Source organism: Argopecten irradians, chromosome 2 (assembly GCF_041381155.1).
Source record: "Argopecten irradians isolate NY chromosome 2, Ai_NY, whole genome shotgun sequence".
In the NCBI taxonomy this organism is placed as follows: domain Eukaryota; kingdom Metazoa; phylum Mollusca; class Bivalvia; order Pectinida; family Pectinidae; genus Argopecten; species Argopecten irradians.
In genome coordinates this window covers 28,753,919-28,767,768 of record NC_091135.1, presented here as the reverse complement: position 1 = coordinate 28,767,768, position 13,850 = coordinate 28,753,919, and the positions used below count along the sequence as shown (strand labels likewise).

Sequence of the window (13,850 nt, the reverse complement as noted above, 5' to 3'; positions counted from 1 at the left end):
ACTTAGTAGCCCTTGATCCCAGCATGCCACAGGCCCAATATCAGGTCCATATGCCTTTTGGTAATCAAGAAGAAGTCATTTAAAAATTTAAGCCTTTTTGACCCCTGTGACATTGGATCAAAGTCACGGTCGTTCATTTGAATAAACTTATTAGCCCTTCATCCCAGCATGCCACATGCCAAATATCAAGTCTCTAGGTCTCTTGGTTATTAAGTAGTCGTTTAAAGATTTCCACCTATTTGACCCCTGTGACCTTGAATGAAAGTCAAGGTCATTCATCTTAACAAACTTTTTTTAACAAACATCCCAACATGTCACATGCCCAATATCAGGTCTCTAGTCCTCTTGGTTATTAAAAAGAAGTTATTTAAAGATTTTAGTCTTCTTGACCCCTGTGACCTTGAATGAAGGTCAAGGTTATTCAATTGAACAAACTTTGTAGCCTTTCATCCCAACATGTCACTGGCCCAATATCAGGTCTCTAGGCCTTTTGGTTATAAAGAAGAAGTCTTTTAACAATTTTAGCCTATTTGACCCCTGTGACGTTGAATGAAGGTCAAAGTCATTCATTTGAACAAGCTTTGCAGCCCTTCATTCCATCATGTTACAGGCCCAATATCAGGTCTCTAGACCTCTTGGTTATCAAGAAGAAGTCGTTTAAAGATTTAAGCCTATTTGACCCCTGTGACCTTGAATGACGGTCAAGGTCATTTATTTGAAGGAACTTGGTAGTCGTTTATTCCAGCATGCCACATGCCCAATATCAGGTCTCTAGGCCTTTTGGTTATTAAAAAGGAAGTCGTTCAAAGATCATAGCCTATTTGAGCCCTGTGAACTTGAATGAAAGTCAAGGTCATTCATTTGAACAAACTTGGTAGCCCTTGATCCCAGCATGTCACAGGCCCATATCAGATCCCTAGGCCTCTTGGTTATCAAGATGAAGTCGTTTAAAGATTTTAGCCTTTTTGACCTCTGTGACCTTGAATGGAAGTCAAGGTCATTCATTTGAAGAAACTTGATAGCCCTCTATCCCAGTATGTCACAGGCCTAATATCAGGTTCCTAGGCCTCTTGGTTATTAAAAAGAAGATGCTTAAAAAATTCAGCCTATTTCACCCCTGTGACCTTGAATGATGGTCAAGGTCATTCATTTTGAACAAGCTTGGTAGCCCTTCATCCAAGCATGTTACATGCCAAATATCAGGTCTCTAGACCTCTTGGTTATAAAGCAGAAGTCTTAACAAGATATTTCAGCCTATTTGACCCCTGTACCTTGAATGAAGATCAAGGTCATTCATTTGAACAAACTTGTTAGCCCTTCATCCCAGCATGTCACAGGCCCAATATTTTGAAGAAGTCTATTAAAGATTTTCACCTATTTGACCCCTGTGACCTTGAATGAAGGTCAAGGTCATTCATTTGAACAAACTTGGTAGCCCTTCATCCCAGCATGCTACAAGTCAAATTTCAGGACTCTAGGTCTCCAAGTTTTGGAGAAGAAGTTGTTTAAATGGAAAAGTTGACGCCGGACGGCCGGACAGACAGATGGCCGGACGACAGACCTTGCACCATAGCATAAGCTCACTTGCCCTGCGGGCAGGTGAGCTAATAAAAATATGTTCCTTAAGTAAACGAACAGAAGAAATTTGAGAAATATTCCTTCCATACTTTCTGAAAAATAGCCGTAGCAAAGTTCAGCTGTCAATATCCATGAAAGCGACCTGTCGACAATTGCTTAAGGTCTTTTGAGAAAAACTGGTATCAAAAGTCATTTATAGACAAACAAAAGGAAGGATCGAATGATGACAGACCACAGCCGATGTTCAATTGGATAACACAATCTCTGACGAAAATATACTTAAGCATTTAACCATATTCCTATGGCATCTATGGTCTATATAGATGCCATAGCTTTGCAGACAATCTTCATAATGCGCACTATCGCATTTGAGATGATTGTCTGCAAAGCTTTGGCATCTATATAGACCATACATGCCATAGGAAAATAGTTTAATGCTTATATTTACATTATCATTTCATTTTGGGGTCTCTGCATTAACCCTGTTTAAGCTAGACCAGGAAAACCATTAATCAACGACGATTAGTGACGTCATAATGGTCTCGTTTTGGGTGCCAGTTATATCGTCATATAACTGCACTTTACCTTGGTTAGTTTATATAGTAGAATTGACAAGTAAATGTAAATATTAAACTACACCGTATCATATTTAAAGTTATCTTACATGAATGGTATGTAGAATGGTGATGTTATGTAAGTATAGAAAGACATTTATGTATTGCATTGTTTGATAAAAGATTACACAACAAAATTATGATTCTTCAATATTTTTTATTATTTTTTTTGTATATGCATTGGCTTTAATCCATTTACAATTTACATATTCATGTACAACAATTACCTTCACAACATAATACCTGGTATTCATTCAATATGAAAAATATTACACATTTCTGGCAATTTGCATTCTCTCCCTTCAATCACTCACTATGAACAACCGCCTTTAAATGCCTTTTTATATGATGTGAAATGTAAACGAGCGATCAATGTTTCGTTTACGATTGAGCCATCAATGTTTCGTTTACGATTCCAATATGAAGGGCTGGCCAATAGCTTTTCCATACATCAACCATTTGAGATTACTTTCAGTTTACATATACATTAGTAGCAATTGTATGCTACTTCAGAAGCACTTCATTGAGTATCATATCCTTCAGTATCTACTTTCATTTTCCCAGTATATTACACTGCTCACAACAGAGCCACTTGTTCCTCTGTCTGTTCTTCCTCCTCTAAGTCCGGAATCTTCCACTGAATACGACGACCCTCCTCGTACATTTCCTTGATGGTGGCCCGCACCTTGTCCATACCCTCTTTTGACATCTCCTGGTACTTGAGATAAAGCTGAAGAGCTGTGTGAGCATCTTCAACTGAGTCATGGGTGGTTGACTGGATATTCAACTCTGAAAAATTCAACAACAGCTTGTAAACTTCCTTAATTTTGCATTTCAAATAATTTGAAAATTCAGGAAACTATTGCTAAACCTGGCCATTTTGTAAACCTGGATGTTGTTGTTTTCTCTTTGATGCTCTGTGCTTTAGTCCAAATAATAACAACACAAGCAATGCCTATGTACATAGTTTCCTGGAAACAAGTCGGTGATAGACCTAGAGTTACATCAATGATGAATGGTAAACCAGACATTGCTAACACAGCAGTGGAAATCACTGATATATTGTAAACATACATATTTTAGCTGTAGATCATATTTTACTGCTTTCAGTCCCAGATGTTGTACTTTAAAATATGATTATGCTCTTTGAAAATCACGTCTGTGACAATTCATCACTGATCTGACCATTTCAAAATTAATTTTATGCTAAAATTTGACTTCACCAAATTAAGTTAGTTTATAGTGCCTAATTTGGTAGTAAGGCAAATGATATTAATCTTGTTTAAAGACTGGAGATTTAAAATCTGCCATTAAGGTAATTATAAAATTAATGTCAACAAGACATATTTTTTTTAAAAAAAACAACCATTTGAAATAAGAACAGAGCCAGGACATAATGAAACAAGATAGACAAAACAGATATTGACAACTCCACAGCTTGAATGCCGTAGTGGAGGGGGCGGCATGGTACTTACTTAGAAAGTACCAGGCTAAAAACTTGAGTGAGATCATCCTTTGGCGAGGAATATGGAACAGCTCCACTGTATCTATCACCTGGTCTTTGGGCACCTGTATAGCGATATAAATAATACAATATACAAAAAGTGGGATAAAAAAGTTGAGGGAAATTCTGATTTTATATTCCATGTCCTGCAACATAAAACCTCATCAGGATGAGCTTTCATTTCATTTCAAAATATTTTATTAAGCAATACAAGTTATACAGGAATTCCAGAGAAAGATATTATATTATTGTATTGATAAATGGATTAGACAACAGGCAAAGCCTATATAGGTCGTCTCCAGAAATCCAGTTTTACTAAACAAATTAATTATCAATAAATAAATATAGATAGTGTTGTCTCAGTATATAAATATAATAGAAATGAAAAGAAAAGTGTATAATATTAGGAGCACACCCAAGCAGGCCATAGAAAAGAAAATAACTATTTACAACAGGTAGACAAATAAGTAGATATGTATTTAAATGAACAGGTAATAAATAGGCAATCTCTTTTATAGAAAAAAAAATAATTACCCGTAAGTTACACATATCACATCCACACACACATACACACCCTCTCACACTGGCCTTAAATATATCAATACATGAATATATTTTAATATTATCATAAAACTATTTGTACAATTGAAATCTCTTAGTTTTTTTAATATAATTACTTGTATGAAGTAATATCATTTCATTAGTATCATTAGAAAAATCAATAGACCCAGACAACAGAATTTCAATATTAACAAAACCCAAAAGATTAGAAATAGAGATTATGTGATGTCTAAAATCAGAAAAATGAGTGCAATCAAAAAAATAATGTTCGGAATTTTCAGTTGGAGCACCACATAGGCATGAACCATCATCAGTCAAATGATCAGAGAATTTGTCATAATTTAAGTCACTGGCATTATTGCGCAATTGGCATAAAAGGATATTTAAATTTCTTGGTTTACAATTCATAAATATGTTGGAGATTATAGATGGAAAAGTTGTTTTTAATTCTAATTTAAAGGAAGAAATAGAAGAAGATTCTCTGATAGAGTGATCTAGTGAATTCCAAAGTTTCATAGATGCTGGGAAAAAGCTATTATTATAGTTGTTAGTCCTTGATTGTGGTAAGTTAAAGAACCTTTCATTTCTAAATGCATAATTATTATTAGTATTTATGTAGGGATGTATATTGTCATATAGATAAGATGAGCTTTCCATAGACATTGCATTGCATGAAACTAAGTTTTAACTGCTTTGTCTGGAATAAAAGTCGGACACTAGCCTTTATGTTCTAGAGGAGATAACTGCTACAGTTCATCTTTATAAGCATGTATATCATATATCAGGTTTATCTCCCTTGATTTAAGTATTCGCTGTTTGCTAAAAGTTTAAATGGTATACAACAAAGATATGTATTTTGGGAAGTTTACAATTGGCAAATAAATGAAATCTATTTATGTTGCCTGGTTTCCTAACAGTAAATCGATTATATACATGTGAAATTTCTTTTGAAAATATTATAGAATGGGCTGTGAAGATTTAAGAAATATAATAAATCAATTTTCTTTTGTTGCTAATAAATTTCCTATCAAAACAAATTTCTGGAGGTGATATTACATAGTATAAAAATAATATAATAACTACATTTCATCAGCAGTTACTGGAATGTTATATGACTCTTTCATATGTACATATGTAGGATAGAACTATTCCACCCGAGGGTACAGAATTTTGGGTCAGAACCGAGGCTTGCCGAGTAGCTATGTAAGATAGATTTATCTTACATAGCTGTCTTTCATGGGACAACTCTATCTTACATGGCTAGCTATGTGAGAAAAATATTTATTTGCTGAGATTATCTTTTGCAAAATAACCTTGATTGCATATTTGCATAAGTTCTTTACATGCAAAAGGAAGTTGGTTTACTCTAAACTGAAGCTAATGATGACTACATATACATATATTTATGTATGATGTATTGTTAAACCTACCCTGATATTGATGACACGGAAATCTTTCTTTAAACCATGACCCACAAACAGACAACCAGCATCCACCAGATATCTCAACTTCTGGTACGTTGATTTCAAAGTCGTTAAATGCTTTGAGGACACAGTAGGGTCAAGATCACCTGGCTTGATTCCTGAAAATTGGGTCAAGTAATCGACAACCTGCAACAAGATACCGACAATATAACTTAGTGGGATTGGACTTATAATTCATCATTTTTTATTGATGGTTTATTTAAAATCAACAGTTAAAGCCAGCTTGTTAACTTGACATTGTTACTACTAAACCACTTTGAATTAAACGAGGTCTTTGACTTATAGTAGTCCTAGTCAAGAAATGTTCTTTAAATATCGTCTGTTTTTGTTATTGGTTCACAGATATTGAGATATATGGATTACTATACATATCACTTTTAAAAGTAAAGACTTATGGGAAAGACCAGGACATGAATGGACAGAATAGATATGGGTTTTGCTATAAACTGTCACTCCCTTTCCTTATTTCATGGCAGGGATATAACAATCGTAAGATTCCGAGCTAAAACCGTTAAATGTGAGTGAGATGACGAACCTGTTCCTGTGTAGAGATGTAGTCATCAATGAAAGGCTCGCCACACTTCTCTCCTTGTCTGTAAATAAAACAACACAATATAAAGTTTAAGAATTGTTGTATAAAATAAATATCAAGGAGAATGTGAAATGGATGAAACTGCTTAAAAAGTAAAAGAACAGACTCCTAGGAGATCCTAGCTACTGTTGACCTACCCTCTGATACAGGAGATCCTAGCTACAGTAGACCTACCCTCTGATACAGGAGATCCTAGCTACAGTAGACCTACCCTCTGATACAGGAGATCCTAGCTACAGTAGACCTACCCTCTGATACAGGAGATCCTAGCTACAGTAGACCTACCCTCTGATACAGGAGATCCTAGCTACAGTAGACCTACCCTCTGATACAGGAGATCCTAGCTACAGTAGATCTACCCTCTGATACAGGAGATCCTAGCTACAGTAGACCTACCCTCAGATGCAGGAGATCCTAGCTACAGTAGATCTACCCTCTGATACAGGAGATCCTTGCTACAGTAGACCTACCCTCTGATTCAGGAGATCCTAGCTACAGTAGACCTACCCTCTGATACAGGAGATCCTAGCTACAGTAGACCTTCCCCCTGATACAGGAGATCCTAGCTACAGTAGACCTATCCTCTGATACAGGAGATCCTAGCTACAGTAGACCTACCCTCTGATACAGGAGATCCTAGCTACAGTGGATCTGCCCCCCTGATACAGGAGATCCTAGCTACACTAGACCTACCCTCTGATACAGGAGATCCTAGCTACAGTAGACCTACCCTCTGATACAGGAGATCCTAGTAACAGTAGACCTACCCTCTGATACAGGAGATCCCAGCTACAGTAGACCTACCCTCTGATACAAGAGATCCTAGCTACAGTAGACCTACCCTCTGATACAGGAGATCCTAGTTACAGTAGACCTACCCTCTGATACAGGAGATCCTAGTAACAGTAGACCTACCCTCTGATACAGGATCTCCCAGCTACTGTAGACCTACCCTCCGATACAGGAGATCCTAGCTACTGTAGACCTACCCTCTGATACAGGAGATCCTAGCTACAGTAGACCTGCCCTCTGATACAGGAGATCCTAGCTACAGTAGACCTGCCCCCTGATACAGAAGATCCTAGCTACAGTAGGCCTGCCCTCTGATACAGGAGATCCTAGCTACTGTAGACCTACCCTTTGATACAGGAGATCCTAGCTACAGTAGACCTACCCTCTGATACAGGAGATCCTAGCTACAGTAGACCTACCCTCTGATACAGGAGATCCTAGCTACAGTTGACCTACCATCTGATACAGGAGATCCTAGCTACAGTAGACCTGCCCCCTGATACAGAAGATCCTAGCTACAGTAGACCTACCCTCTGATACAGGAGATCCTAGCTACAGTAGACCTGCCCCTTGATACAGGAGATCCTAGCTACAGAAGACCTACCCTCTGATACAGATGATCCTAGCTACACAAGACCTAGCCTCTGATACAGGAGATCCTAGCTACAGTAGACCTACCCCCTGATACAGGAGATCCTAGCTACAGTAGACCTACCCCCTGATACAGGAGATCCTAGCTACAGTAGACCTACCCCCTGATACAGGAGATCCTAGCTACTGCAGACCTACCCTCTGATACAGGAGATCCTAGCTACAGTAGACCTACCCTCTGATACAGGAGATCCTAGCTACAGTAGACCTACCCTCTGATACAGGAGATCCTAGCTACAGTCAGGTGACTTGGTTTAATGGTAGATCTAGTGCCATCACTCCTCAGCTCAGATTCTTCCTGTCAATGGCAAAACAAAGGTTTTACTGCTTACATCAGACAAGAAAATAAAATATATATCATGATATAGCAAAATTCAAGGGACATGCTTTCTATACTACAGTCTTTTTTTACTTAACAGACAGAGGTTCTTTATGTTGATTGTCAGAGCAAATGAGTTGGCTCCAGTCTGACCACTTCAAAATACTTTCTTATGTTAAAACATGCCAGTATATCAATAAAGATAAAATACACATAATAATAATCTGTCAGTATCAGCATTAATTTAAAATTTCAAAAACAATACCTGATTTAATGAAACAAATTCTGCATCAAGGGCTATTATTTCCCCTTCTTTGGGGATTTCCTCCGGACTCAGCGGTGTAAATGATACTTTCCTTCGTTGTGGGTTGACTAGAGCAGTGTCCTCAAACAATATGTCAGCTGAGATGGGATTCTTAACTGTGTATTAAAGAAAAATAAAAAAAAAATGGATCAAATTGCTGAAACACAAGTGTTCATTAAAGAAGCAAAATATCTAGATACACTCAGGTCTATTTCAAGCTCTTTTCAGGTTAAATTGGCTGAAGATAATTTTGCCTCTGTATCCCGAAAATGGCAACAGAACCTCCAAAGTAACAGGCATATGGAGAATACAACTTTCTCTTACCCTGGACAGGGATATCTGCAATTTGATAATGTGAGATTTTTCTACCTCACCCTAGGGTAACGACAGGCTGCACAAGATCTCTACACATGCTCACATAGGGTAAGAGAAAAAGAATCATTTCGCCCTCTTTGGGGTAAGACAAGAAATCTCAACCCTCGAGAGAAAATTATCAAGCTGTCAAACACTCGGCAAAACCTCGTTTTTGACAACTTTAAAATCTTATCCATCGGGTTGAGATTCTCCTGTCTCACCCTGAAGAGGATGAAAGATTCTATTATTCTTTTTAGTGTCATACAATCCACATTATACACCAGATAGTTTTTTTTTTCTCTTTCAAAATTTTTTTATTCTCCAAAAACATCATTAGAAACAATACACAAATTTAACAGTGAAGAAAACATATGAATTGATGGAATGTACAAACAGTCATTCATAAAAGATATTATAATTATATATTTCATTATGAAAAAAAACAAATGCTTGAGTTATAAAGGAGAAAAATATAAAATCTGAATGTACAACATTCACTCACACTTCCACACATGAGCTGCATCGAATTAAAGTGCTATGATAGTCATGAAATAAGACCAGATAGTTAGTTTTTGCGATATTCTCAGTATATTTACAGAAACCAACCTGGTATGTCATAGTGTTTATGAACCTGTCTTCTCATGAAGTAAATCGTACATGGTACTTTCCAGTCAAGATTAAACTGCACTGCCTCATGCTGAAAAAAACAGTCAAGGGTTGAAAAATATTCTCATACTGAAATAAATGAAGGCTTTCATATGCAAATTGTTTAGCTTATCAAACATTACTTCTTTTAAATTGTGACTACCCGTTAAATGTACTGTATATCACATGCTTATGGTGAAAGTATTAATTATTCAAAATCAAATCCTTATTAATCTTAAAACTGGCACAAATGCAGCATGCTCACTTAAAACCATTGAAAGCCCATTACATTTTAGAAACAAAAATGGTAAGTTTATTGATAACAAGTAACAATAAAAATTAATATTTCTGGCCGAAGATGAAGTTGCAACACCAAACAAATGATAGATTCCATGTGTAAATCGATGTTAAGGTTCATTTCACTGTTTTGTCACATGGTACAGTTATAGTCGACTACTGCATGGTAGTTAGGATGATAAAAGTAAATGTAATTAAGACACCCTGTGTTATAGGAATTACATTTAATTTACATATTTAAAATTGTTCAAAAAGCAATGATAAGTGTAGTATAAACCGTTACGTATATCTATTGGGACTCAAAAACACTCTTTTTGCAATTACATTTCAAAAATGAAAAGGTGTTTCCATCAAGGAATGTACCTTTGAGAGTTGATTTAAAGACTAATATTTAGTGATGTAGCAGCAATAAACTGCTAGCAAGCTGTGCTACTTACTTTTTCGACAGGTGTAATAGAAAAGTCCTTAAACAGATACTGTGACTTACTTTTTCGACAGGTGTGATAGAGAAGTGGTTAAACAGATACTGTGACTTACTTTTACGACAGGTGTGGTAGAGAAGTCATTAAAAAGATACTGTGACATACTTTTTCGACATGTGTGATAGAGAAGTCGTTAAACAGATATTGTGACTTACTTTTTCGACAGGTGTGGTACAGAAGTTGTTAAACAGATACTGTGACTTGCTTTTTCGACAGGTGTGATAGAAAAGTCGTTAAACAGATACTGTGACTTACTTTTTCGACAGGTGTGATAGAGAAGTCGTTAAACAGATACTGTGACTTACTTTTTCGACAGGTGTGATAGAGAAGTCGCCAACAGATACCGTGACTTACTTTTTCGACAGGTGTGATAGAGAAGTCGTTAACAAGATACTGTGACTTACTTTTTCGACAGGTGTGATAGAGAAGTCGTTAAACAGATACTGTGACTTACTTTTTCGACAGGTGTGATAGAGAAGTCGTTAAACAGATACCACTGTGTACATGTGACATTCTCCTTACGATAATGATATGTCTCGCCAACATTGATGTGTGTAACCAGATTTCCGCCAGACTTTGAATCCTTTATATGTGCCACTGTGGCATACAACTCGTAATACTTGACATTAGGGTCTTCTTCTTTAGGTATTGGCTCCTGCATATGACAAATGGTCATCAATATTTACACATAAAATAATTTTGCAATTTTTTGACATATTGAAGCAATAAGGAGTCCTGAATAAATTGTTATTAATATTATATAAATACAGCTCAAGTACTCTTTATTGAGTTATTTTTGCGGGTCATTGCTATGATTACAAAAATTTGATTCACACAAAATTGAGACATTGTTGAATCATATTTTATACCCTGAAAGCCAATTTGAAAAAAATTAAAACTGCTAAAATTTTAGTTTTCTTTGTATCTAAAATTGTGGAAATTTTCACCCACGTAAATAACCAGTTGTATGGTATATCTGTTCCAAAATTATTTGTTTGGTAAAATACAAACTGTTTAACTATCAGTCTCATTTATCATATTTCGATGATATTGTATATACACTTAACATTTCAAGAAATCGTATTACAAAGACAGATGACATCTGACATCAGAAATAGTACACATTTTAAGTCATTAATTGTTGATGTAGTTAGAGAAAGCTATTATTGATAATAGAATGCATACATCATCTGGAATTTCCACTAGCTCTACCCTCCCTTCACTCGTAAGCTCCACTTTAAGGCCCAGAGGAATCCAGATGGAGTTTAAGTCTTCCTCAGGTTCCTTATCTTTATCCCTGTAATATAAACTTCTGTTTAGTTGTATCTTGGATCAAATGGCAGACAAACAGTTTTACAAATATTTCAATTTCCTAATTGACAATTTTTATAAAAACTGGCCACTATTTATCAAGCAGAGTGCTTGGAAAAAAACTGTCTTCATTGAACCAGACCAAATAGAATATAAAGATGCTGTTGTTTATGCGGGTATTCTTATGACAACGGTTATGACAAGTGACGAATGTATGGCACAACAACTAGAAAAAGTTAAAATGTTATTTAATTTGTTTATAGCACTGGGAATCCACAATAATGGAATGTCCCCAGCGTTAAGCGTAACAATCTTGAAGAATAATGTTCGACGTGTAACATCATGGTCCGACATGGAAATATTACAACGAAAAGTAGCTAGGAGATGTCAAGGGTTCGAATTCGATTCACCATCGTGTGTGACAACTAAATCTTTAGGCCTATGGGATATCCAGTCCCTCGTTGACAAGTATAAACTAATATTTTGGAATCGGCTTAGTAGAGGAGATCCAAATTTCTATGGAAACGGATTCTTAATGCCCATATGTGCGATTTTGTCATTAATGAAACTATTACGTCAGAATTTATTCCAGATATCGTTAGGCTGCATAAGAAGTATAAAATTAGTAGTTTTTTTGAAGATTTCTTTCTTTATGGGGACACGACTAGGAAATTATACTGGAAAAAATTTGTGACAAATGTAATTCACTTCACCCAGGAGGAAAAATGGAGGGCTATACTGAGTGAGCGTCATGAACTTAGTGTATACTCAAATACAACATGAATATACCGCAGTCTCCCATAACATGCACCTCGCACAACATACACGCAACACACTGCATACATGGGAGGCCGTCCTTACATGACCATAGCTGTTAATAGGACGTTAATTAATCAAACAAAAAAAAAACTACTCAGATATTCAAACCAGCCTTACATTGCACCCATTGTGGCAAATTGGCGAAAAACATCCAAGGTACATTTGGAAATTGGCAGAGATGATAAGGCTGTCATTTGTATATGTCAACGAATTAGTGGTGTGTAAACTATGTGGACAACAAGGCAGTAATGTAATAGTTCATTTCTTAATTCAATGTTGTAAGCTTTTCGAAACTAGAGATAAATTACTCGAAAATGTCATCAACATACACTTGTACTTGGTACAACAAACTATATTACATTCTCAGACCTGGACGAAACAAGTATGGCAAAAGTAATACTTGGCAGTAGAAAATATCTTGATATCGAAGATAATGTCTGGGAACAGTTCATGCTCATGAACAGTGACAGCATTGCAGCTATGACAAAGCTATTATATGAGAGACTGTAATGTAAATTACATATCCTGGTAAATTATATGGCCACAGACAGGGCATAAATGATACCCATCATTTAACAATAATTGGATTTTAACAGTAATTGGTGGTTAATTGTATATATATATGACTAATGAACATAAAAAATAATTAAAAATAATTTATTTTGCTTTCGGTGCATGCGCAATCAGTACTGCATTCCATATAGAACATAGTACTACAGATTTTTTTCGGGATGCAATTAATTCTTTTTAATATTTTTTTATTGAAGTAAAACTGGAAGCTCAAACTTTTTAATGGTGGTAATTGTGTAAAGAAAGTAACTCTTGTAACTGAAGAAAAATACTAATTTGTCTGCTTCTGTTTTTGATAAAGAAAAATTACCATTTGTCAGCGGTGAGGCATCTTTAAAAACAATTATTTAATAAATGTGCCTTTGTTTTAATTTGCATTTTGTGTTTGCTTGTTTTTCATAAAAGTAATCTTCAATATAAGAATCTTTAATCCTGCACTTCAATCGACAGATGCTAAAGGAGTAAGAACGGACAAAGAATCAGTTGTTTGTGTTAACATACCCATGTCCAGGTTCATGTTTGAAGCGACATCCCTTTCTGGTACAGGAGCGGCCATAGCGACACATAACTTGGGTGGAGGCTGGCATGTGGGGGGCTGTATTTGTACTAGTCACATTCTCACCAGACTCCTCTCTCTGTTGTTTCATTAACTACAAACAGATGAAGTAAAACATCAGTAATATTGGCAGCATTGGATAATTTTGTTTACATTGTGTATCATCATTTATACACAGACCATTGTAATACTCTCATTTTTAGGTAACAAAGACATAACAATATATAGCCATAAGTTTGCAGCCTAAAAACTCTGCTGTTTGTATAAATGTTGACTTAGAGTATACACTGTTAAATTTTCTCAAAGCTTTGAGAGGATATGAGAATAACAAAATCCACTGTAATTAAATAAATTTGAAATCATTTGATTGGAGTAGCAGTGATATAAGAATATCTATCATCTTTTCTTTATTAATAA

At 35.8% G+C, this 13,850-nt stretch overlaps 1 protein-coding gene across 1 annotated transcript in view; it reads right to left on the bottom strand.

The window, feature by feature from the left end:
• Nucleotides 1–2,329: 2,329 nt before the first annotated feature.
• Nucleotides 2,330–13,850, bottom strand: part of LOC138315050 (PAN2-PAN3 deadenylation complex catalytic subunit PAN2-like) — a 33,627-nt gene continuing 22,106 nt past the window's right edge. Inside the window, exons 20-29 of the mRNA XM_069255778.1 lie at nucleotides 13,379–13,527; nucleotides 11,363–11,474; nucleotides 10,632–10,832; nucleotides 9,360–9,450; nucleotides 8,361–8,515; nucleotides 7,989–8,074; nucleotides 6,277–6,334; nucleotides 5,688–5,867; nucleotides 3,668–3,761; nucleotides 2,330–2,981 (exon numbers count right to left, since the gene is read on the bottom strand). Of these exons, the coding sequence (XP_069111879.1) occupies nucleotides 2,770–2,981; nucleotides 3,668–3,761; nucleotides 5,688–5,867; nucleotides 6,277–6,334; nucleotides 7,989–8,074; nucleotides 8,361–8,515; nucleotides 9,360–9,450; nucleotides 10,632–10,832; nucleotides 11,363–11,474; nucleotides 13,379–13,527 (1,338 nt within the window). The 3' untranslated portion in view covers nucleotides 2,330–2,769. The remainder of the gene's footprint in view (nucleotides 2,982–3,667; nucleotides 3,762–5,687; nucleotides 5,868–6,276; nucleotides 6,335–7,988; nucleotides 8,075–8,360; nucleotides 8,516–9,359; nucleotides 9,451–10,631; nucleotides 10,833–11,362; nucleotides 11,475–13,378; nucleotides 13,528–13,850) is intronic.